General features: G+C 43.0%; 1 protein-coding gene across 11 annotated transcripts in view; it reads left to right on the forward strand.

Annotated features, from left to right (window-relative positions):
- The window catches only part of LOC134345188 (transcription factor Dp-2-like), a 273,052-nt gene that overhangs the window by 242,984 nt on the left and 5,752 nt on the right, over positions 1-24,316 (forward strand). For all 11 annotated transcript variants that reach the window (XM_063045426.1, XM_063045429.1, XM_063045431.1 and 8 more), the window contains one exon: positions 1,070-1,236. In XM_063045426.1, the coding sequence (XP_062901496.1) occupies positions 1,070-1,236 (167 nt within the window). The remainder of the gene's footprint in view (positions 1-1,069; positions 1,237-24,316) is intronic.

Raw genomic sequence — 24,316 nt, forward strand, 5'->3', positions numbered from 1 at the left:
ATGTCAGTCCAAATTGGTGTCAAAGTTGTATAGGTTAAAAGAGGAAGACAGTTTTTGGAGATTGAGCTCGGTTATTTCATTCCTTATGGGTCTATGACAGCAATACAGAAAACGATGTCCAAAATTACATTCAAGACATCATGATTGGCCAAGAAGCATCTCCTTGATTTGGAAATAATTCTCATTGGAAGCTGCCAGTATGTTTTTTAGAGAAGGTGGGGCTACTGAGGTGAAAGGTGGGTGTTACAAAATGTTTAAAACTTGATTATTTTGGAAAGCAAACAGAAAGAATAGTTGAATACAAAATAATAAAACAAAGTGAATGGGGTGAGGAAGTAAGGCAACAAAAAGGAAGTGTTGAAATGTATTTATGTAAAATTTATGTCTCAGGTATATTTGCATATTTTTGTTTATACATTTGATGTGATATTAATGTATTCTGTAGCATCACCGCGTGATGTTGAACCCTTCAGACATAAAGCAAGTCTCGACCATTATGGAACTTCCTTGAAGCTTAATCAGTGTCATGGTTGCCATGACTACCTTCTTATTCTGGTGCTCTATTGAGATGCTGAATAATCCTTGACAGAACTGCCTTAAACTTGCGGTAACCCGCCGTTGTCTAGTTGCCCAAGGTTGATTAGCTTACAACAAAAGTAGTTTATTTGAATCACAACAACATGGACCAAAAATGATCAACTGCTCCGCCCATGTTTCATGGAGCGTCGTGATGTGCAATCTCATACATCTCTCTGGGAACCTTCCCTGCCACCATCCCAGCTTTTTAAGCTTCCAGGGAGATTAATAAAAAAAGAGCTTGTGCAATGAACTCTGAGTAAAATGCCTCTCCAAGGCCTCCAGTGATCAAAGCTAGTATATATGAGTGTATTGATTGTACTTAGCTTCTGTGACTAAATGCAGTTAAAGACATATTTCAACTTAGTTTGATCCTTTATATTCTCTTACATCTTACATAATAAAACACAAAAAGAAATGAAAATTGAGTCGGTGTGACTTTATAGTTAATTGCTCAGTAAGCTTTTAAATAAATTTCTGCCAATTATCTCAGGTTTGAATATCTCTTCAACTTTGACAACACCTTTGAGATTCATGATGATATTGAAGTTCTGAAACGTATGGGAATGTCCTTTGGCTTGGAATCCGGCAAATGCACTCCAGAAAATTTAAAAACTGCAAACTCATTGGTGCCAAAGGTATTGCAGCCGTACATTGCAGGTTAGTAACATGAATGGTTTGAGGCCTCTGTGCTCTTTATCATATTCTTTACAGAACCATCTTTAAAAACTAACCTAGTGCATGGTTTGGCCTGCTTTAAGCAAAACAAATGTTAATTTTTATATCTGTGCAGTTCTATTTAATCTGTTTTAATAACTTTACTTGTATTTTGCACTTTTGCCACATATTGTTAGCAAAAGTTTTAAATTCCCATACAACATATTTATGCACAAATCTCCATCTGTACTGTCACCCAGCTATTAGGGTCATACTCGTCTGGTTTAATTTTTATCCGTTCATTCATAACTTGAGAATCACCGGAAGTGGCTTCTATTCTCCCGTCCTTGCAGATGGTGCTACCATGGATCTATCATTGGCATATTAGAATTTCTGCAATTGTTCATTCTGCAAATCAGCAATATCACCCAAAAAGAGTGAATTGGTTTCCGAGTGTACACCTATAGGATTCTGTTCTACCCATTCACAAATCCTAAATAATCAGACAGCATGTCTGCCAGAAAACAGTAGGTGGACAGAATTCCCTCCCAACAAAACATCTGGAAGACTAAAGACCTTTTTGTCTCTGTTCAATGACCATAAGATGTAAGAGTAAAATGTTATCAATCTTCATGGCATCAGTTCAAAGCTACTTCAGATTCTTCTCAAACTTCTGTCATATTTGCCTCCACGTTCATTTCTGTGACCACTTGTCTGAGACATCTCTGGAATAGTCCTTTCCAATTGCTGAAACTACCCCTGCTCACCCCATGTCTGGTAACCCCCCCCCCCCCCCCCCGGCTACATTTCATTGTCTCTAAACTTGAGGTCATCCCACTTCTCAGGCATCTATCAAAGCATCGCCTCTGTTTTAAACTCTTGCTCTTTTAGTTATATCCATTCATGGCCCTGCCTATCCTCATTTATGTCATCTCTTCCAGCCTTGTACCATCTCAAGAAGACCATAAGACATAGGAGCAGAATTAGGCCTCTCGGTCCATCGAGACTGCTTCACCAGTTCATCATGGCTGATTTATTATTCCTCTCAACACCATTCTCCTGCCTTCTCCCCGTAATCTTTGACTCCCTGACTAATCAAGAACCTATCAGCTTCCACTTTAAATATACTCAATGACTAGTCCTCCACAATGATCCGTGGCAATGAATTCCATAGATTCACCATCCTCTCGCTAAATAAATGCCTTCTCATCACTGTTCTGGATGGACGTCCCTCTATTCTAAACGTGTACCCTCTGGTCCTTAACTCAGCACTGCAGGAAACATCCTCTCCACAACCACGCATCTAGGCCTTTTAAGATTCAATAGGTTTCAGTGAGGTCCTCTTTCATTCTTCTAAACTCCAGTGAGTACAGGCCCAGACCCTCTTCATACATTAACCCTTTAATTCATGGAATCATTCTTGTGAACCTTCTTTAGACCCTCTCCAAGGGTAGTGTTGGCACGTGGCCAAGTGGTTAAGGCGTTGGACTGGTGATTTGAAGGTTGTGAGTTCGAGCCTCAGCAGAGGCAGTGTGTTGTGTCCTTGAGCAAGGCACTTAACCACATATTGCTCCTGCACGTTTATAGCCCAGTGGTGGCAGTTACAGCAGTATGGACAAGACAAGACAATTCCAGCACACCTTTTCTTAAATAAGGGGCCCAAAACGCCTCACAATACTCCAAATGCGGTCTGACCAATGCATTTGTCTTCCTTACCACCGACTCAATCTGCAAGTTAACCTTTAGAGAATCCTGCGAGTGATGGGGGCGAGATTTACACATTCCTGCGCTGAACTGAGGCTGTGGCGTGCAACTAATAGTCTATTGGATCTGCTGCAGTGATGACTGGATTCATGGCTGTGGACTCACATTCGTGAACTTCAATTCTTAATGTTATTTATTTACTTTTATTGTTAGCATGATTTGCTTTTTTCCTGCACATTGGGTGTTTGATAATCCTTTTTTTTAATGGGTTCTATTGAGTTTTTTTTTGCTTTGTGGCTGCCTGTAAGGAGACGAGTCTCAAGATAGTATATTGCAGACATCCCACCTCTCCCGGAAGTTCCGGGAGTCTCTCGCATATTAATACTGGCTCCCTGATGCCCACAAGTTATATACAATATCCTGGTAACCAATTTTTTTGAGAGTGAGAGAGCGAGAGAGAAAGCAAGTGAGAGCGCGAGAGAGCACGAGAGAGAGAGAGAGAGCATGAGCAAGTGAGAGAGCGAGAGCACGCCATGGCAGAGTGTTCCAAAAAAGAAGAAAACATAAAAATTACTTTTCCCCAGACTACACTAAAGTGTACCCCTGCCTAATAGGGGCCAAAATAATGATAGTGTTGCTTGCTGCGCTGTTTGCAACAGTGAATTTTCTATTGCCCATGGTGGGTTAAGACTATAAAAGACATGTTGAGGTGAGCTTAACAGGTGTCATTCGTTCACTAGCATAGCTAACGTTATTTAAACTAGCTGGCTAGCTGCTAAGGAGCTACTCTATTGCAGACATCCCACCTGTCCTGGAAGTTCCGGGAGTCTCTCGCAAATTGATGGTGCTACCTCCCTGAAGTGAGTTTCTGCAGGGTGAGATGTCTGATATTGTATGCAGATGCAAGAAAAAGTTTGTGAACCCTTTGCAATTACCTGGTTTTCTGCATTAATTACTCATAAACTGTGGTCTGATCTTCATGTAAGTCACAATAATTGACAAACACAATCTGCCTAAACTAGTAACACACAAACAATTGTAATTTTCATGTCTTTATTGAAGATGTTGTTTAATCATTCACAGTCCAGGCTGGAGAAAGTATGTGAACCCTTGTACTTAATAGCTGGTAGAACCTCCTTTTGTAGCAATAACCTCCACCAAACGTTTCCTGAAGCTGCTGTTCAGACTTGCACGATGGGGAGGAGGAATTTTAGACCATTCCTCCACACAAAATTGTTTCAGTTCACCAATATTTCTGGGATTCCTTGCATGCCACAGCATCTCAAATTGGGTTAAGGTCTGGATTCTAACGTGGCCTTTGCAAAACATGATTTTTTTTTTTATTTTTAAACCATTCTGTTGTTGATTTGTGTTTCAAATCATTGTTGCATCATCCAAATTCTATTAAGCTTCTGGTGACGGACCGCTACCCTGACATTGTCCTGTAAAATGGCTTGATACAATTTTGAATTCATTGCTCCCTCAATGATTGCAAACTGTCCAGGCCCTGAGGCAGCAGAGCAGCCCCAAACCATGATGCTCCTTCCATCATGTTTCACAGCTGGAATGAGGCTTTGGTGTTTGGTGTGCAGTGCTTTTTTACCTCCAAACATAACAGTGTGCATTTCTGCCAAAAAGTTCAACTTTTGTCTCATCTGAACGTTGTCTCAGAAGCATTGTGAAACATCCAGGAGGTATTTGCAAACTTGAGGAGTGCAGCAATAATTTTTTTTTTTTGGAGAGCAGTGGTTTCCTCTGTGCTGTCCTTGCATGAACACCATTTTTATTCAATGTTTTTCTCATAGTGGACACATGATCTCTGTAGGTCTTTTGCTGTTACCCTTAAGTTACCCTTTTTCACTTCCTTCAGCATTGTCCATTGTGCTCTTGGTGTGATCATTGCAGGGCGCGCACTCCAAGTTCCTCCAATTGTAGACAATTTCTCTTACTGAGGACTGATGAACATTCGGGTCTTTAGAAATGCTCCTGTAGCCTTTTCCAGCTTCATGCATCTCAACAATTCTTCATCTAAGGTCCTCTGAAAGTTGTTTCGATTGAGACGTGGTGCACATAAACAAATCTTTCTTGAGAAGAGCAGGCTCTGTCAGTAACCTTTGTGTGTTTTTTATAGGTCAGGGCACATCTACAACCCAAACCCCCAATCTCATCTCATTGATTGGAACACCTAACTCCAAATTGCTTTTGTAGAAGGCATTGGTTCACAATCTTTTTTGAACCTAGACTGAGACGATTGACAAGAAGAGTTGCAGTTGTTTGTTAGTAGTTTAGGCGGATTGTGTTTGTCTATTATTGTGACTTATATGACAATAAGAACCACATTTTATGAGTAATTAATGCAGAAAACCACGTAATTGCAAAGGATTCACAAACTTTCTTGTAACTATATGTACTTCGATAAATTTTTTTAACAAGGACTCCCAAGTACCTTTGCACCTCCAAATCTTGTATTTTCACCCCATTTAGAAAATAGTCTGTACCTTTATTCCTTCTATCAAAGTGAATGACCATTACAGTTCCCTATTGTAGATTCCCTGCTTCCTTAACACTACCGGCTCCTCCACCTATCTTCTTTGTCTGCAAACTTGGCTAAAAGGCTATCATTTCCATCATCCAAATCGTTGACATATAACGTGAAAAGAAGAAGCCCCAATACCTATCCCTGTGGAACACCCACTGGTCATCGGCAGCCAACCAGAGTAGGCTCCCTTTATTCTGAGTTTCTGACTCCTGCCAGTCAGCCAATCATCTGATTGTGATCGTATCTTTCCTGTAATATCATGGCTCTTGTTAAGCAACTTCATATGCAGCACCTTGTGAAAAGCTGCCTGAAAATTCATGTAAACAACATCTCCTGACTCTCCTCTGTATATACTGCCTTTTGGCTCCTCAAAGAATTCCAGCAGATTTGTCATTAAAAATTTCCCCTGAAGGAAACCATGCTACTTTATCGTGTGCCTCTCTTTACCCCAAAACCTTAATAATGGACTCCAACATCTTACCAACCACTGAAGTCTGGATAACTGGCCCATAATTTCCTTATTTCTGCCTCCCTCCCTTCTTAAAAAGTGAAGTGACATTTGCAATTTTCCAGTCCTCCGGAACTATTCCAGAGTCTAGTGATTCTTGAAGATCATTACTAATGCCTGCACAATTTTCCTCAGCCACCTCTTTCAGAACACTGAAGTGTAGTCCACGTGGTCCAGATGCATCATTGACACTCAGACCTTCCAGCTTCCAAAACATCTCCTTAGTAATGGCGACTACACTCTCCTCTACCCCCTCGACACACTTGAATTTTTGGCATACTACTCATGTCCTCCATAGTGAAGATTAACGCAAAATACTTATTAAGGTCATCCACCATTTCTTTGTCCTCTATTCCTCCCTGTTCAGCATCATTTTCCAGTGGTCCAATATCCCCTTTTGCCTCTCTTTTGCTCTTTATATATCTGAAAAGACTTTTGGTAATCTCATTGGCTAGCTTACCTTCATACAGTGCCTATAAAAAGTATTCACCCCCCCCCCCCCCGGGAGTTTTCATATTTTATTGTTTTCCAACCTTGAAACAGTGGATTTAATTTGGCATTTTTTGACACTGATCAACAGAAAAAGACTCTTTCCTGTCAAGGTGAAAACCGATCTCTACAAAGTGATCTAAATTAATTACAAATATAAAACACAAAATAATTGATTTCATAAGTATTCACCCTCTTCAAGTCAGTATTTAGTAGATGCACCTTTGGCAGCAATTACAGCCTTGAGTCTGTGTGGATAGGTCTCTATCAGCTTCACACATCTGGACACTGCCATTTTTCCCCATTCTTCTTTACAAAACTGCTCAAGCTCTGTCAGATTGCATGGTAATCGTGAGTGGACAGCCCTTTTCAAGTTCAGCCACAAATTCTCAGTTGGATTGAGGTCTGGACTCTGACTTGGTCACTCCAGGACATTAACTTTCTTGTTTTTAAGCCATTCCAGTGTAGTTTTGGCTTTATACATGGGGTCATTGTTTTGCTGGGAAACAAGTCTTCTCCCAAGTCACAGTTCTCTTGCAGACTGCATCAGGGTTTTCTCCAGGATTTCTCTGTATTTTGCTGCATTCATTTTACCCTCTACCTTCACAAGCCTTCCAGGGCCTGCTGCAGTGAAGCATCCCCACAGCATGATGCAGCCACCACCGTGCTTTTGATGATGTGAGGTGTTTGGCTTACGCATTTAATCTGATGGCTGAAAAATTCAATTTTGGTGTCATCAGACCATAGAACCTTCTTCCAGCTGACTTCAAAGTCTCCCACATGCCTTCTGGAAAATTCTAGCCGAGATTTCATATGTGAGTTTCTTTTTAAACGGTGGCTTTCTATTTGCCACTCTCCCATAAAGCTGCGACTGGTGAAGCACTCGGGCAACAGATGTTACATCTCCCTCTCAAATTGCAGGGTGAATTCTATCATATTGTTATTACTGTCTCCTAAGGGATCTTTTACCTTAAGCTGTCTAATTAAAGATGTTTCATTACACAGCACCCAAACCAACGTTGCATTTCCCTTAGTGGGTTCAACGTCAAGCTGCTATATAAAGCTATCTTGTAGGCATTCTACAAATTCCTCCTCTTAGAATCCATCACTGGTCTGATTTTTGTGCAATCTACCTGCATATTGAAACCTCCCGTGATTATCATTGCCTTATTACTTGCTTTTCTGTTTCTCGCTGAACTTTGTTTCCCATATCCTGGCTATTGTTTGGAGGGTTGTATATAACTCCCATTGGGGTTCTTTTACCCTTGCAGTTTCTTAACACTACCCACAAAGGTTCTGCATCTTCTGATGCTATGCCACCTCTTTCTAAGGAATTGATTTTACTTTTTACCAACAGAGCCACACCACCCCCTCTGCCTACCCGCCTGCCCTTTCTATACAAGGTGTATCCTTGGATGTTAAGTTCCCAGCTATGATCTTCTTTCAGCTACAACTTAGTGATGCTCACAACACCATACTTGCCAACCTCTAACCGCGCTACATGATCCTCTACCTTATTCTGCATTAAAACATAACACCTTCAGTACTGTATTCATCACCCTTTTCAATTTTGCCCCCATGTTAGACTTCAGTTCATCCCACTGACTTCAATTTTGCCGTATCATATGCCTGTCCTTACTCACAGTCTGACTACACACTGCATCTACCAACTGCCCCACTTTCACCCCTATCACTCCAGCTACATTCCCTTCCCCAAAAGCTCTCGCAAATCTGCCCACAAGGACGATGGTCCCCATCGGCTTCAGGTGTAACTGGTCATACCTTCTCCAGAGGAGATCCCAATGATCCAGAAGTTTGAAACCTTGCCCCCTTTGCTGGTTCCTCAGCCACTCATTCGTCTGTATTATCATCCTATTCCCACCCAGACTAGCATGTGGTACTAGGAGTAATTCAGAGAACACCTTGTATTCCATTTGGGTAGCCTCCAACCTGATGGCATGAACATCGACTTCTCTAACTTCCGCTAAGGCCCCACCTCCCCCTCGTACCCCATCTGTTACTCATTTTTATGCACACATTCTTTCTCTCACTCTCCTTTTTCTCCCTCTGTTCCTCTGAATATACCTCTTGCCCATCCTCTGGGTCACCCCCCCCCCCGTCTTTCTTCCCGGACCTCCTGTCCCATGATCCTCTCGTATCCCCTTTTGCCTATCACCTGTCCAGCTCTCGGCTCTATCCCTCCCCCTCCTGTCTTCTCCTATCATTTTTCATCTCCCCCTCCCCCTCCAGCTTTCAAATCCCTTACTCACTCTTCCTTCAGTTAGTCCTGACGAAGGGTCTCGGCCTGAAACGTCGACTGCGCCTCTTCCTATAGATGCTGCTTGGCCTGCTGCGTTCACCAGCAACTTTGATGTATGTAATTCAGAGATTACTATTTTGGAGGTCCGGTTCTTCAATCTTTTTCCTAACTCCCTATTCTCACTATGCTGATCTCTTCCCCCTTTCTACTGATGTCATTGGTGCCAATGTGCACCATGACCTCTAGCTGCTTTCCCTCCCTCTTGAGAATCTTCTGCAGCATCTCTGAGACATCATGGACACCTGGGAGACAACACACCATCCTGCCTTCTCTTTCTGGCTCCCTCTTTCTCTTTCTGGCTCCCACAGAGTGTCTTGTCCATTCCCCTAACTATCAAGCCTCCTGTCACTATCACTGCCTGGGCTTTACCCTTCCCCGCTGACCTTCAGAGCTGACCATAGTACCACTGAGCTGGCTACTGTGCCTGTGCCCATCCTAGGTCATTCCCACCCCTCCCACCACCAGCGGTATCCAAAGAGGTGTACTTGTTACTGAGGAGAATGGCCACAGGGGAACTCTGCATTGACTGCTTACCCCCGTTTCTTCTCCTGCTGGTCACCCATTTACTTTCTGAAGACTGCAGTCGGGCTGTGACCACCTCAGGTAACGTCTCATCTATGATGTCTTCAGCCTTCCGGGTGGTCCTGAGTACAGTTCCAGTTCTTGACCTTGTCAGTCAGCACCTGAAGTTGGCTGCACTTCCTGCAGATGTCATCAGGGAGGCTGTTAGGTACCCTGAAACTGCACGTCTTATAGGAGGAGCATTCTACTACCATCCCGTCTACACTTGTTGTACCTCTAATGTCTCAAACTTAAGTTCTAGCCTGCGCCTGTTCTCGCCGAAGCCTGTCGAACCAAAGCTTGACCACTGTAACCCTGGCCCACACACACACACACACACACACACACACACGGTGGCTGCTCCACTTAAACCTCACTTCTCTTTCCTAGCTCTTGCTAAGTTCCTATTAGCCCAAGCAATCTCCCACTCTACTGACACATTCCAACAGGCCCACTCGCTTTTTAAAACTGGCACGTGAAGTCCAGAAGGACTGTCTCCACCTCACTCCGTAATCTCCCACTCTGCAAACGAGTCCTGACAGGCCCCGCTCGCTTTTTGAAACTGGCGCATGAGGACCACAAGGAACTGTTTCCAGCTCATTCCGTGATCTCCCACTCCGCAAACAAGTACCAACAGGTTCTGCTCACTTTTTAAAACTTTTGCGTAGATCTGTCTCCAACTCACTCCACAATCTCCTGCTCCACAGACAAGTCCTGACAGGCCCCCACTCGCATTTTTTTAAAAAAAATAATTCGTGGAGGAATGCTGTTTAGTTTAGCTGTACACATGCATGGTTGAATGACAATTAAACTTCAAAGTTCAAAATATATTCATTATCAAAATATGTTTCCCGTATACAACCTTGAGATTAGTTTTCCTGGAGGAAACACAAACCCATTTTAAAAAAAACCCACACAACAAAGACCCAATGTGCAAAAATAAAGAACAAATCATGCAAACAATAAAAAAAAGTAATAAATAACTTACAGAGTATTAACTACAGAACCACTGAGTCCCTGAAAGTGTGTCCACAGCCACGGCGCCAGTTTAGCACTGAGCTGAGTGAAGCCAGTTCCGGAGCCCGATGGCTGCAGGCCAAGGCCACAGAGCCAGTTTAGCGCTGAGCTGAGTGAAGCCAGTTCCAGAGCCCGATGGCTGCAGGCCAAGGCCACAGAGCCAGTTTAGCGCTGAGCTGAGTGAAGCCAGTTCCGGAGCCCGATGGCTGCAGGCCAAGGCCACAGAGCCAGTTTAGCGCTGAGCTGAGTGAAGCCAGTTCCAGAGCCCGATGGCTGCAGGCCAAGGCCACAGAGCCAGTTTAGCGCTGAGCTGAGTGCCAATGGGTAAAGCCACAGCTGCAGAGTCGGTTCAGTGTTGAACCCGGTAAGCCTTGCGGAGTAGTGAGCCTCGGGCCTTGAAACCGTGATCAAATTGCACCAGTAGTAAAAATAAAAAAAGGTAAACGAAAAGACGTGAAGCATAAACTGAGGAATCCCCTAACGCAAGTCCACAGCTGTGGAGTCCCTTCAACATGAAGGCGAGTGAAGTCTGGCCAGTTGCCCGATGGCTGCAGGGTAACAACTGATCCCACAGCTGGCTGCATGGGACCCCAGACTCCTACAGCTCCTGCTCAACGGTAATAGCAAGTAGGGAGGGAGACTGGTCAATCTCAGGCAGACAGCGCTGAACTCTTGTACACTTCCTGCCCGCATCCTCGACAACCATGGTACTTTAATTGGCACGGAGTAATGGAGCTGACCACAGCTTTGTCTTCCACCATCAAGCTTCAACACAACCATTCATCCCCCAGTGGTGCATATTCAACTTGAACTTGAATGTATCTGGGGTTCCCTGACTCCGGCCACTTGATCAGATTCCAGGCCCCCAAGCTCTGGAACTAATTCTCTACACCTCTTCACATCTCAGATCCAAGAAGCTCCTCGCAATGCACCTCCCTTCCTGAGGATTCAGTGATGTAGTCTGATTTCCTTGTGCAGCTTTGAGTCAGTGTGTTCATTAGCACTCCTGTGAAATGCCTTTGGCCTTTTCACTGTATTAAAATACAGTTATGGTTTATTAAGGTGGAAATTAAAATCCCTTTTATCTTAGCCACAGAGTGTATCAACAAAATTAAAAAGGATGAATATATCCAACAAATATTTGTTGCTTCTGACCTTTCGATCTGTCAGCTGTTATTGATGTTGAACATAGAATATAGACAATTAAAATGCAGTACAGGCCCTTTGACCCTTGAGTTTGTGTTGACCTTTTAACTTACTCTTAAGATCGTTCTGACCTCGGGGTTCGCAAACTTTTTTATGCCGTGGACCTCGACTGTTAACCAAGGAGTCCATGGACTGCAGGTTGGGAACCGTACACAAACCCTTCCCTCCTACAGAGCCCTCCATTTTTCTATCATCCATATGCTATCTAAGAGTTTCTTACATACCCCTAATGCATCTGCCTCTGTCACCATCCCTGGCAGGACGTTCCACACAGTCACCACGCTCTATGTGGAAAAAAAAACAAACTTAACTCTGACATCCCACCTGTACTTTCCCCCAATCACCTTAAAATTATGCTCCCTTGTATTAACCATTTCCACCCTGGAGAAAAGTCTCTGGTGGCTGTCCACTTGATCTTAGCTTATCTTGCCTCTTATCATCTTATACACCTCTGTCAAGTTGCCTCTCATCCTCATTCGCTTCAAAGGGAAGAACCCTAGCTTGCTCAATCTCATCCAGGCAGTATCCTCGTAAATCTGCTTGGCACCTTCACTAAAAACTTCCATATCCATCCTACAATGAGGGTTGAACAACTACAAAATTAATTCATTATGGAGGGACAGAGCTGAACTTAAATGGCACCCATTGTTAAGAATATATTTTTAACAATGGGAGAAGCGGCGTTTCAGTCAGATACTGTAATGGTTAAACCCCTTTCTGAAATGGGAAAAAAAAGTCACGTCGTTTCACAAGGTGTAATCACTTCTTGTGATTACCACAATGTAGTGATCAAATAAACAGCAAGTAGTGTAAATAAATGTTGTAATAAGTAAGTAAAATCTAAAATAAAATCAGTTTGTCCTGCGGTATTGTGATGCCTAATGGACTTTCTTTTTGTAGTTGATTAGACCAGCCTACTCGAAAATGTCCTTATTGTAAATCTCACGCCCACACATATTCTTACATAACATTCCCTGTTTATACAGGAAGGGGCTGCTTCATCTAGCTTTGCAATGGCCCAGATCTTGCGGCAAAAAAGAACACTGAAGCTGTTTAACAGTTGCTGTCATTAAAGAATAATATAACAGCAGCCCCAACAACTGCAGTTCTGCAGAAATGAGTACATAAATCAGGAAACTGCTATGCTCCGTCACTTAGTATCACTACTGCATTCATATATAGAGTATCTAATATATAATAACCGCTATCTAATAACCACTAAACCTGCACAAAATTGTTACTTCAGACCCACTGATTTAACTTCCCCTGAAATGGTCCAGCAAGTCGGTTAGTGATAGACAATAGGCATTAACCTTCCAGCAACACCAAAATCTGTCAGTCAATAAGTTTTTAAAATGTCAGTGCCACACAACTTCTCTAGCAATGCAGGTTTTCTTCTACCTGTGTGAAGTTTCATTCTTTCATACCTTAATTTTAGATGGTTTATTTTTCTCTTTCTCTTTGCTTTCATTACATGATTTGACATTGTGTTAGATACCTAAATGTTCAATTTAAAAATAACTTGTTTTTTTTTTACCCCGGTTTTGATGGATCTTTTGTTCTGAAATATTAGTTTTTCTTTGCATAGATGCGGCCTGACCACGTGAATATTTCCAACATTTTTTGTTTTGATTATTGAATACGTTATTGCAAGGATCCAGATGAATATTTCAGTGGGTAAATTGGCTTATTGTAGTCACATGCTCTGAGATAGTGAAAAAACATTGACTTCCATGCCATCAGTACAGGTAATTTCATTCCAGCAGTGCATTGAGGGAAAGCAATAACAGTGGAGAATAAAGTATTGCAGAAAAAATGCAATACTGACAGACAATAGGTTCAAGGCTATAATGAGGTAGATTGTGAGGTCAAGAATCCATCTTGTGCTTGGAGACCATATATGTCCTTGCACCTGGTGGTATGTGTGTTCAGGCTGTTTTTTATCTTCTTCTAGTTGGGAGTGGGGAGAAGAGAGAAAGTCTGGGGTAGGTGAGATCTTTCATTATGTTGGCTGCTTTGCCGAGGGAGCGAGTCTATGAAGAGGAGGCTGGTTTCTGTGATATGCTGAACTGTGCTCTGAACTCATAATCAGAATCGCTCTCATATGTCATGAAATTTTTTGTTTTGCAACAGCATTGCAGTGCAGAACATAGAAATGACTATAAATTACAAAATTAAATAGTGCAATAGATGAATAGTGATAGCAGAAGGGACAAGCAGTTCTTAAAATGTTGAGTGTGGGTCTTCAAGCTCTTGTCCCGCCTCCCTAATGGTAGTAAAGCAAAGAGGGCGTGTCCTGGATGTTGAGGTTCGTTGATGATTGATTCCATCTTCTTGAGGATTTGAGGATGTCCTTGATGACGGGGATGATGGTGCCTTTGATGAAGCTAGCTGGGTCTGTAACTCTCTACAGTCTCTTATGATCTGGTGCATTAGAGACTCCATATCAGACGAGGCCGATTGTTCTGCATGGTACATCTCGAGAAGTTTGCAAGAGTCTTAAGTGACGGAGCAAATCTCTTCAAACTCTCTGAAGTTCTTTATGGTCACAGGCAGAGCAGTTGCCATACCAAGCAACGATGTAAATAGACAGGATGCTTTCTGTGATGAATCGATAAAAAATTGGGGGTGATTAAAGGGGATATGACAATTTTTTCTCTTGCCTCCTGAGGAGGGAGGCGCTGGCTGCTTTCCTGTCCATGGTGTCCACATATTTGGACCAGGACTGACTATTGGTGATGCTCATTCTGGGAACTTGAAGCTCTCAAACCTATCGACCTCTGCATCGTTGTTGAAAGCAGTAGCACATGTACTGCCCAGCCGCTTCTGAATTCAATAACCGGATTTTTTTGTTTGTTTTGCTGAGGGAAAGGTTGTTGTCATGACACCGTGTCCCTTGCCTCTAGCCTGTCTAGTTCATGCAAGTACTCTTGACTCATCAGTCCATTATTATGGCTGTGTCATCTGCAAACCCTTAGATAGAGTTAGAGCAACACACACAAAGCAGGAGGAAATCAGCAGGCCAGTCAGTATCTATGGAAATAAATAAACAGTTGACTTTTCGGATTGAGCTCCTTCTTTAGGGCTGGATAGAAAGGAAGGAGGCTGGCTACAAGGTGTTGGGTGAAGCCTGGTGGGCAGGAAAGGTAAAGGGCTGAACAAGAAAGAATCTGATAGGAGAGGAAAGTGGACCATTGAAGAAAGGGAAGAGGACCTGGTGGGGGAGGGGAGGAAGAATTGTTAGGCTGGTGAGAAGAGGTAAGAGGCGAGAGTGGAGAATAGAAGAAGAGGAGGGAAAATTTTTACTGGAAGGAGAAATCAATATTTGTGGCTATCAGATTGGAAGCTACCCAGCTGAGATATAAGATGTTGCTCCTCCACTTTGAGGGTGGCCTCATCTTGGCAGAAGAGGAGGCCATGGACTGACTCGTCAGAATGGGAATGGGAATTGAAATTAAGGTAACCACACACAAAATGCTGGAGGAACTCAGCAGGCCAGGCAGCATGTATGGAAAAGAGCACAGTTGACGTTTCAGGCTGAGGCCCTTCGTCAGGACTGAATGAAGAGTCTCACCCCGAAACGTTGACTGTACTTTTTTCCATAGATGCTGCCTGCCCTGCTACGTTCCTCCAGCATTTTGTGTGTGTTGTTTGGATTTCCGGCATCTGCAGATTTTCCCTCATTTGTGATTGGAATTAAAATGTCTAGCCACCGGGAAGTTCCACTTTTGGTGGAAGGAGTGGAGACACTCAATGAAACATTCTGCCAATTTACAACAGGTCTCACCAATGTAGAGGAGGCCGCATCAGGAGTACCGGACGCAATAGATTCGCAGGTGATGTGTTGCCTCATCTGGAAGGACTATTTGGGGCCCTGAATGAAGGTGAGGGAGGAAGTAAATGGGCAGGTATTGCACTTGGCTGCTTGCAGGGATAAGCGCCAGGGAGGTTAGTGGGGAGGGACAAATGGATAAGGGAATTGCAGAGAGCGCGATCCCTGCAGAAAGTGGAGGAGGAGGTGGAGGTAAAAATACGTTTAGTGGTAGAATCCTTTTGGAGGTGGCGGAAGTTGCAGAGGATGTTGTGTTGGATGCAGATGGGGTGGTAGGTAAGGGCACGAGGAACTCTATCACTTGTTAAGGCGGAAGGAAGGTAAAGTGAGCATGGATGTTTGGGAGATGCAGGTGAGGAAGAGAACCCCTGTTCTTTGAAGGGAGACATCTTTGATGACCCACGCAAGTGCCCATAGCTATCCCTCGAGTTTGGAGGAAGTAGAAGGAGCTAAAGAACAAATTGTTTAAGGTGAGGACCAGTTCTGCCAGATGGAGGAGAGTGGCAGTGGAGAGGAACTGGTTGGTTCTTTTATTGAGAAAGAATCGGAGAGCTTTAAGGCCTTCTTGATGGTGGATAAGAAGTGAAACGCAACTGGACATTCATGGTAGAAGTGAGGCGGTCAGGGCCAGGGAATTGAAAGTTATTGAGGAAATGAGAATTGTTGCAGATGTGGGTGGGAAGAGACTGAACTAAGGGAGATAGAATGGAGTTGAGGTATGAGGATATGAATTCTGTGGGGCAGGAGCAGGCAGAGACAGTAGGCTTACCCAGATAGTCAGGTTTGTAGACCTTGGGTAACAGGTAGAATTGAGCAGTGCGAGATAAGGGAACTATGAATCTGGTAGCAGTGGATGGGAGTTCTCTACTGTCGATGAGGTCTTTTATAGAGTTAAAGCAGATTCTGGCCACACAGTTGTGAGTGTATGGGGAACTAAGGCCACAAGCCTTGTGGGGCACCAGTGTTGAGTACAATCATGGTCAGAATCAGATTTAATATCATTGGCATATGTTGTGAAACTTGTTAACTTTACAGCAGCAGTACAATGCAATACAGGATAAATAAATATAGAGGGGGAAATGAGTTATGTTAAGTGTGTGTTATATATGTGTGTATGTGAAATAAAAAAGTAGTGAGGTAGTGTTCATGGGTTCAGTGTCCATTCAGAAGTTGGATGGCAGAGGGGAAGAAGCTGTTTCTGATTTGCTGAGTGTGTGCCTTCAGGCTTCTGCACCTCCTTCCTGATGGTAGCAATGAGAAGGGAGCTTGTCCTGAGAGGTGGGGATCCTGAATGCTGGACGCCACTTTTCTAAGACACCACTCCTCAAAGACGTGTTGGATACTACGGAGACTGGTACCCATGATGGAGCTGACTAATTTTACAAGTTTCTGCAACTTATTTCAGTCTCGTGCAGTAGACCCCCCCCCCACCCTCCCCCATGACGGATGGCAGTGCAGCCAGTCAGAATGCCCTCCACTCACAAACAAGAGAAAATCTGCAGATGTTGGAAATCCAAGCAATACACACAAAATGCTGGAGGAACTCAGCAGGCCAGGCTATGGAAAAGAGTAAACTGTCGACGTTTCGGGCCGAGACCCTTCATCAGGACTGGAGAAAAAAAGATGAGGTCAGAGTAATAAGGTGGGGGGAGGGGAGGGGAGGAAGAAATACAAGGTAGTAGGTGATAGGTGAAACCGGAGAGAGGGAGGGTTAAAGAGCTGGGAAGTTGATTGGTGAAAGAGATACAGGGCTGGAGACGGGGGAATCTGATAGGACAGGACAGAAGGCCATAGAAGAAAGGGAAGGGGGAGAAGCATCAGATGGGCAGGTAAGGAGATACGGTGAGAGAGGGAAATGGGAATGGGGAATGGTAAGGGAGGTGGAGGGGCGCCATTACCAGAAGTTCGAGAAATTGATGTTCACGCTATCAAGTTAGAGGCTACCCAGACGGAATATAAGGTGTTGCTCTTCCAACTTGAGTGTGGCCTCATCACAACAGTAGAGGAGGCCATGGACTGGCATGTTGAAATGGGAAGTAGAATTAAAATGGGTGGCCACTGGGAGATTTGGCTTTTTCTGGCCGACGGAGTGTTGGTGCTCGGCAAAGTGCTCTCCCAATCTATGTCGGTCTCACCGATATACAGGAGGCCACACCGGGAGCACTGAACACAGTAAATGGCCCCAGCAGACTCATAGGTGAAGTGTCGCCTCACCTGGAAGGACTGTTTGGGGCCCTAAATAGTAGTGAGGGGGGAGATGTAGGAGCAGGTGTGACACCTGTGAGTCTTGCAAGGATAAGTGCTCTCCATGGTATATTTGTTGAAGTTTTCAAGTGTTTTAGTTGACAAACCAAATCTCCTCAAACTCCTAATGAAATATAGCTGCTGTCTTGCCTTTTTTATAGCTGCATCAATATGTTGCATCCAGGTTAGGACCTCAGAGATATTGACAACCAGGAATTTGAAATTGCATAGAGGAGGTGTTGCTGTCTATCCGTACTGATTGCAGTCTTTTGGTCAGGAAGTCAAGGATCCAGTTGCAAACTTCTGGGTCCAGAAGTTTGGAGATAATTTTCTTGGAATTATAATATGCCTCTCTCCGTTGATCAGAACTTAGTTGATATCCTTCTCAGTTTCTGAATGGTCCATGAACACTACCTCATTATTCATCTTTTGCACATTTTGCTTTTGTAATTTACAGTCTTTTGTGGTAAGCTTTTGACTCTATGACTCTAATCAGCATCACTGAAACAGATTAGCTGGTCTTTTGTCTTCTCACTGTGAGTCTGTTGTGCATAAATGAGGATCTGCAATTCTCTATGTTAAAACATTCACTGCTATTAAAGAACATTCCTTTCACTCTGAAACAAATTAGCATATCCCAAAGTTGTGGTTGCCCATCTTTAGATGTATGTTTTTGTTTCTGTTGTATTTTGTCAATAAGCTGGCAAATTTAATGCTATTCTTGGTCAAAGAATTGTATGCTGAGTCACTGAAAGTATGACCTTGCTTATAAAAATTTCTGGTTAGTTGAGTTCTGTACAACTTGCTGTTTATGCCTTGGAAACAGCACTTTGAAAATGTCTAATAAATAAAAGGCTATTAAAATTATTCTCCCTTGCCCCAAAAGGACAGGAAGTGAAGATAATAAATTTTGCCATGACCCTCAGCTTCAATAGATGTATGCCTTTAACTAAATCCCTGCACTGCTTATGTGAATGCTCTTTTCAAACTTGCCTGGCCTATCAGTGCACTGTGGCAATTATTTTCACTTTAATTCAGATGGCTCCCTGTTTATTGCCTTTAGAACTGGCTTGAAAATTTGTCTGGTTAATCTACCCCTCAACACGATGCCCGATGTATAACAGACCATTGCTGAAATGTAGTGCTTCAGATTTATGTGTTTCGGCTGGTGAGAGGAAACATAATTATTATCTGCATCACCCCTCACAGTTAGTTTATATTGTTATCGTTGCGTGTTTTTTGCTCAATTTTTTTTTGGAGGGAGTGGTTAATGACTCTCTGAGTATGTAATTGCAAGCAACTAAAAGGAAATACTAAGAAATTCAAAGCTTTGTTGAAAACCCCTTTGTTCCATTAAGGTAGGGGGTCGAGAAAGAGAGGATATTTAATTCCAGCAGCTCCAGCTGTTACCATAGCAACATTTACTAACCCATTCCCTATTGACATTCAGAAAACATTCTTTAAGGTTCTGTTCTTTTCTGAATTTATTATCATTTATTCAGCGCTGACTGCAAGCTGGTGGATTCCTTTTTTTTTAGTTATTTTGTAGGACAGATTTGTGAAGCTTGTCTTAAAAAGATCTGTGAAAGAGACTGGCATAAGCACATAAAAGACCAATGTTTCCGGGTGAGTCGATGGGCAAATCGGATCCTGTTTTAATATTTTAGGAAGTCTTTATGCATTTTGCTATCAAGACCGCAGGTTAATTAGGAGTTGGAACAGCTTGCAAGGAACTGAGATCTGTTGCAATGTAAACAGGTTATTAATGACTACAAAGGTACAAGTGTCAAGTGTCCACTTTATGTGACAGAACCGTTTCCAATAGAAACAGCTAAAAAAATGTGTGAAAGGTTAGTATTCTGAATTCATCCCACTTACGTTGTGGGATGGATTAGGAGCATGTCAACATTGCCCAAATCATTTAGCTGCCATTCAGCCCATGGGGTTATTCTTGGCCTTTTGAAAGACCTGCTTAACTAATTCCCTAATTCCAATCCGCCCCACCTGGTCCCTCACTATCTGGATTCTTCCTTTTTAACTATTATTGTTAAATCTTCTCGTTGTGGCCCTTCATGACTTGCAGTTTATAGAAGCCCTTTACCTTTGCCTTCTGCAGCCCCCAAACCAGTTATTCAAATTATCTTAATTACCTCAACTAAAAAGTCCTTTCTTACCTTATCCCCAAATCCTTTGTAAAGCTAAATACATGTTTCTGAAATTTAAAAAGAGAGACTGCAGGAAATACTCAGTATGTCAGGCAGCATCTGTGGAGAGAGAAACAGATCTAATGTTTTGGATAAATACTCTTTCTGGGACGATTTGAGATGCTAACTTCTCTCTCTAAACATTGGCCTGACTTGATGAATATTTTTAGTATTCTCTGTATTTACTCCAGATTTACTGATTCTCTTTGTATCAGAAAACCCTCTTGTCCAGACTATGCAACAGTACATTCTGAGGTATAAAAGTCGGAAGAGTTACAGTGGTCTATATATAGTTTTCTCCCCTCAATCCTAAGGGATCAAGCATTTTTCCTCTCTCCTGCCAGAGGAAACTGCTTAATTATCTAGCCTGTCAACTGCTTTAAGAATCCTAAATGTTTGTCTAACATGAACAGAGTGCAAGATCAGACCCTTCGGCTACTGTGTCTGTACTGACCATGATGCAAGTTAAATTCATCTGTTTTCATATAGTTTATATCCCTTTATTCCCTGTCTGTCTGTGTTTCTGTCCAAATGCCTGTTAAGTGTTCCTCCCCTCCTTTCGTTGATCGTTCCAGGCCCCTACCATCCTTGTGTATATAAAAAAATGGTCACTTGCTTCGCAAATCTCCTTTAACTTCTCTCCCCCTCACCTTATACCTATGCCCTCTGGTTTTGGGGGAGAAAGGCTCTGATATCTCTGCCTGTTTCTTTCATGATTTTGTGTATACCTAATCTTATCATGCCGCCCTCGGGATCTGATGCTTCAGAGGAAGTATTCCAAGTTCCTCCAACCTCTCTTTGTAGCTGATACACTCCGATCCAGGTAACATCCTTGTGAAACTCTTTTGCACTTTTTCCAAGGCCTTCTCATCCTTCCCTTAGTGCCATGACTGAAACTGCGCAGGATACTCCAAATATGGCCTAACCAGTTTGATACAGCTGCACCGTGACTTCCCAACTCTTGCACTTAGTGCTCTGACTGATGAAGACAAGTATGCGGGAAGCCTTCTTTCCAACCCTATCTGCAAGATCACTTCTCATTCTCCTGAACCCCAGTGAAGAATTGACAAACTCGTACCATCTACTCACTTTGTAGATCAGTCTAGTGAATTTACTCAACGTGTCCTCACAATTTATGTATCTGCTTTGGTACAGAGACCTGTGCTACATTCCATGTCTCACAGTTGCAGCATGACTTTCTTACTCAGGCACCGAAACCTGTAGCAATGAAGACCAGTGTGCCCTCCAAACTAGCTGCTCTACCTGCACACTAATCTTCTGGACCGACTCACTGAAATCATGCCTCATAGCAAAATTTACAGGTTTCGTATTTGGCAAATATTTTTCTGCTTATCCAGTCAAGATTAATAGCCTCACATTTTCCTACGTTCCTCTCCATTTGCCACCGTCGTGTCCACTGGGTTAACCTGCAAGCATCACCTTGAAGATCCCATGTGTCCATTTTACAACTTCCCATTTAACTTTTGGTCACCTTGTCACTTTTTGTCACTCTCGGATTCATTACACTCTCCCCTGTAGTCATTAGTATTGATTGTTAGAAACTGAGGGCTCAGTACTGATCCTTGTGGCACTTCACCCTTCCTCTGCTCAAAAGAAACTAATTCTTGTCATGGAAAGTATACTTAACCATATATTTGCAGTCCCTGAACCCCTCTGTGATAAGTCTCTTATGTAGTCTTTTCAAAGCCTTTGTGAAGCAAGATGCTCAGAGTTTTATGTGTTTATAATAACACCTAATTTGGTGAATGCATCCTTCCGGTAAGATGGCGGTGTGTTTAGACACAGTGGCTTCTCAGTGGTCAACCAAAGGTGTTGTCTTTTTAAAACATTTTCTTTTATGATCACAAGACCTTGCTGGATAGTAAGAACTTTAAAGTACTGGAGGTCTGTCCCATCAGCGGGCTGGTCGTTGGCAAGGAAACTGAAGGAAATGGACTTGGTGCAGATTGTGCTGCTGCCTGATTCACAGAGTTGGAGTCAGTGCGCAAAGGAGATGTGCTGTCTAACAGCGAGTGATTGTATTAGTTGCTTTTCTTTGATCACAAGACCCTGCTGCTCATTGTTAATATAGAATGCTGCAATTCCAATTCACTGATTTGTTGGTGAGCGGCGGGGGAGCAGTGTGGCCTCGGTTGTGATGAGGACTAGGCCTAAACCGCGGTGTCGCCTGACTGCGGCCGCCAAGGAGGAGAGACTTCAGAGTCAGCGCGCTTCACCGGACAGTCAGAGGTGGTGTGGTGTGATGCACCTGTTGGTGTTGGTGCTCTCTGGTGTTTGCTCAGCGGAAGACGATGTATTCTGTTAGACTACAGATTGCTGCAATATCTATGGACTCAGGGATTGGGATGATATGTGTTCTTGTGTGGCTGTATTTTACTGCTGCCTTGTGTGTCCTATATGTGCCTTGTGCTGTGTATCACTGTCAGTACTGTGTTTTGCACCTTGGCCTCAGAGTAGCACCGTTTCATTTGGCTGTATTCATGTATGGTTCAATGATAATTAAACTTGAACTTACCAGCCATGTTTACTGTGGATGGTATATTTCATTGCAAATTATTAGTTATAAGAACAAAACAATTATAAACAGTAGTTATTCATCCCCTGCCTTTGCTTTTCAACAAGATTCGGGCTGATCCCCATGCCTCCGGATTCCCTTAAGCAAGCCTGGCCAATCAGCTCTTGAACTGAGAAGAATTAAGAAGCTCTTTGAAGTGTGCAAAGTCCCAAAAACTAACAGTCTTTGGAATTCCCTGCCCAAAAGATCTGTGAAAGTCAGTCACAGTATTTTCAACAATGATTCACTATCCTTTGGGTGAAGAAATTTCTTTCCATCTCTGTCCTGAAAGGCTGGCCCTTAACTTGAGAGAGTATACCTAGTTCCAGCCAACCTAACCAGGGGAAATATCAACCTGAATTCATCCAGGTGAACCCTGCAAGAATTTTGTTTGTTTCAAGGAGTTCTCCTTTTTAAACTCCAGAAAACATGGACTAGGTCTGCTTAACCTCTCCTCATATGACATACCTGGAACCAATGTTCCTTAAGTAAATTTAAAAGGCTATTTAATATTTTAAGCACAGAATTATCAAAAATAGTCAGAAAAGAGCCTAGAATAACCACTGGGCCATTTCTCCCCACTGTTCCCATATACTCACCCTACCTGCCTAATTTGGTTCCATATTTCACCTTCCTTTCCAATCAAATCCCATCATTTACAGCCCTTTGCTGCCTTCGGCTATCACCTCTCTCCCCCCTCAAACACCCCCCGTATTTTTACCTCTCTCTCGACCTGATTGCATCTGCCACTGGACTCCTCACCCAGATCCACCTATCACTCGCCAGCTCTTGCTGCATCCCTTCGTCTCACCATTCTATATTGGCTATCCACCCCACCCCCCATCTTCCTATTTAAATGAAGGATCTCAACCCAAAATGTCAGCTGTCCATTTCCCTTCACAGAGGCTACCTGACCTGCTGAGCTCTTCCAGCAGTTTGTTTTTTTTTGTTGTAGATTCCAGTCCCTGAGTCTGTAGAATAATCATGAGTAGACATGATCATGTTTTAATATTAAAATTGCAATTATTGCATATAGCATTCAGCATCATTGTGGTGAAAACAGTGTTGGGTGTTGCAAGCTGCTATTGTAAAGCACAGGTTATAGTTTACACAGAATTGTTGCCAAGGCTTTACCTTTTGTGGGTGTTTTATTTCTGTTGAAATGAGTCGATGTTTTAGTGAGGCCATGATTCACCAGTCTGAGGCCACTTGCTGGAGGTTGAGGCTCAATTGTTCATGGCAGGACGAGTGAAGATCGAAGTGTGAGTCATCACTGCTGATTTTTGTGCTCTGCAGAGCAGTCATAGTGTTATCATAAGGGTTGCAGTAGTGGCTCATGAAGTTATCACACCATGTGTACATCACATATAAAAAACACCTGAGGTACAATTTGACTTTTTAAGGCATCTTTATTCCTCCATATATCACAAGATTGTCTAGAACTCAAGAGGGCCGTGGGAATGTGGAACGAGCTGCCAGCACAAGTGGTGCATGCGAACTCGATTTCAACGATCCAGAGACGTTTGGATAGGTACATGGATGGTAGGGGTGTGGAGGGCCATGTTCCAGGTGCAGGTCAATGAGGGTAGGCAGATTAAATGGTTGGGCATGGACTAAATGGACCAAAGGGCCTATTTCTGTGCTGTACTTTTCTATGATTCTATGACTTGGTGACATAAGAACTTAGGATTAGTATTGACGTGTCTGTTGTGGAAATGGTAGAAGGAATTTGAGGTAATTAATTAAGAGATGTGCACTAAATGGGCTTGATGGGCCGAATGGCCTACTTCTGCTCCTTTGTCTTATGGTCTAAATGGACTTGGTTGTTATCTATTGGCTCACTGTTTTTCTTCACAGCCATTTATATGCTAAATAAAGCAAGTA

This window comes from Mobula hypostoma, chromosome 4 (assembly GCF_963921235.1).
Source record: "Mobula hypostoma chromosome 4, sMobHyp1.1, whole genome shotgun sequence".
NCBI lineage: Eukaryota > Metazoa > Chordata > Chondrichthyes > Myliobatiformes > Myliobatidae > Mobula > Mobula hypostoma.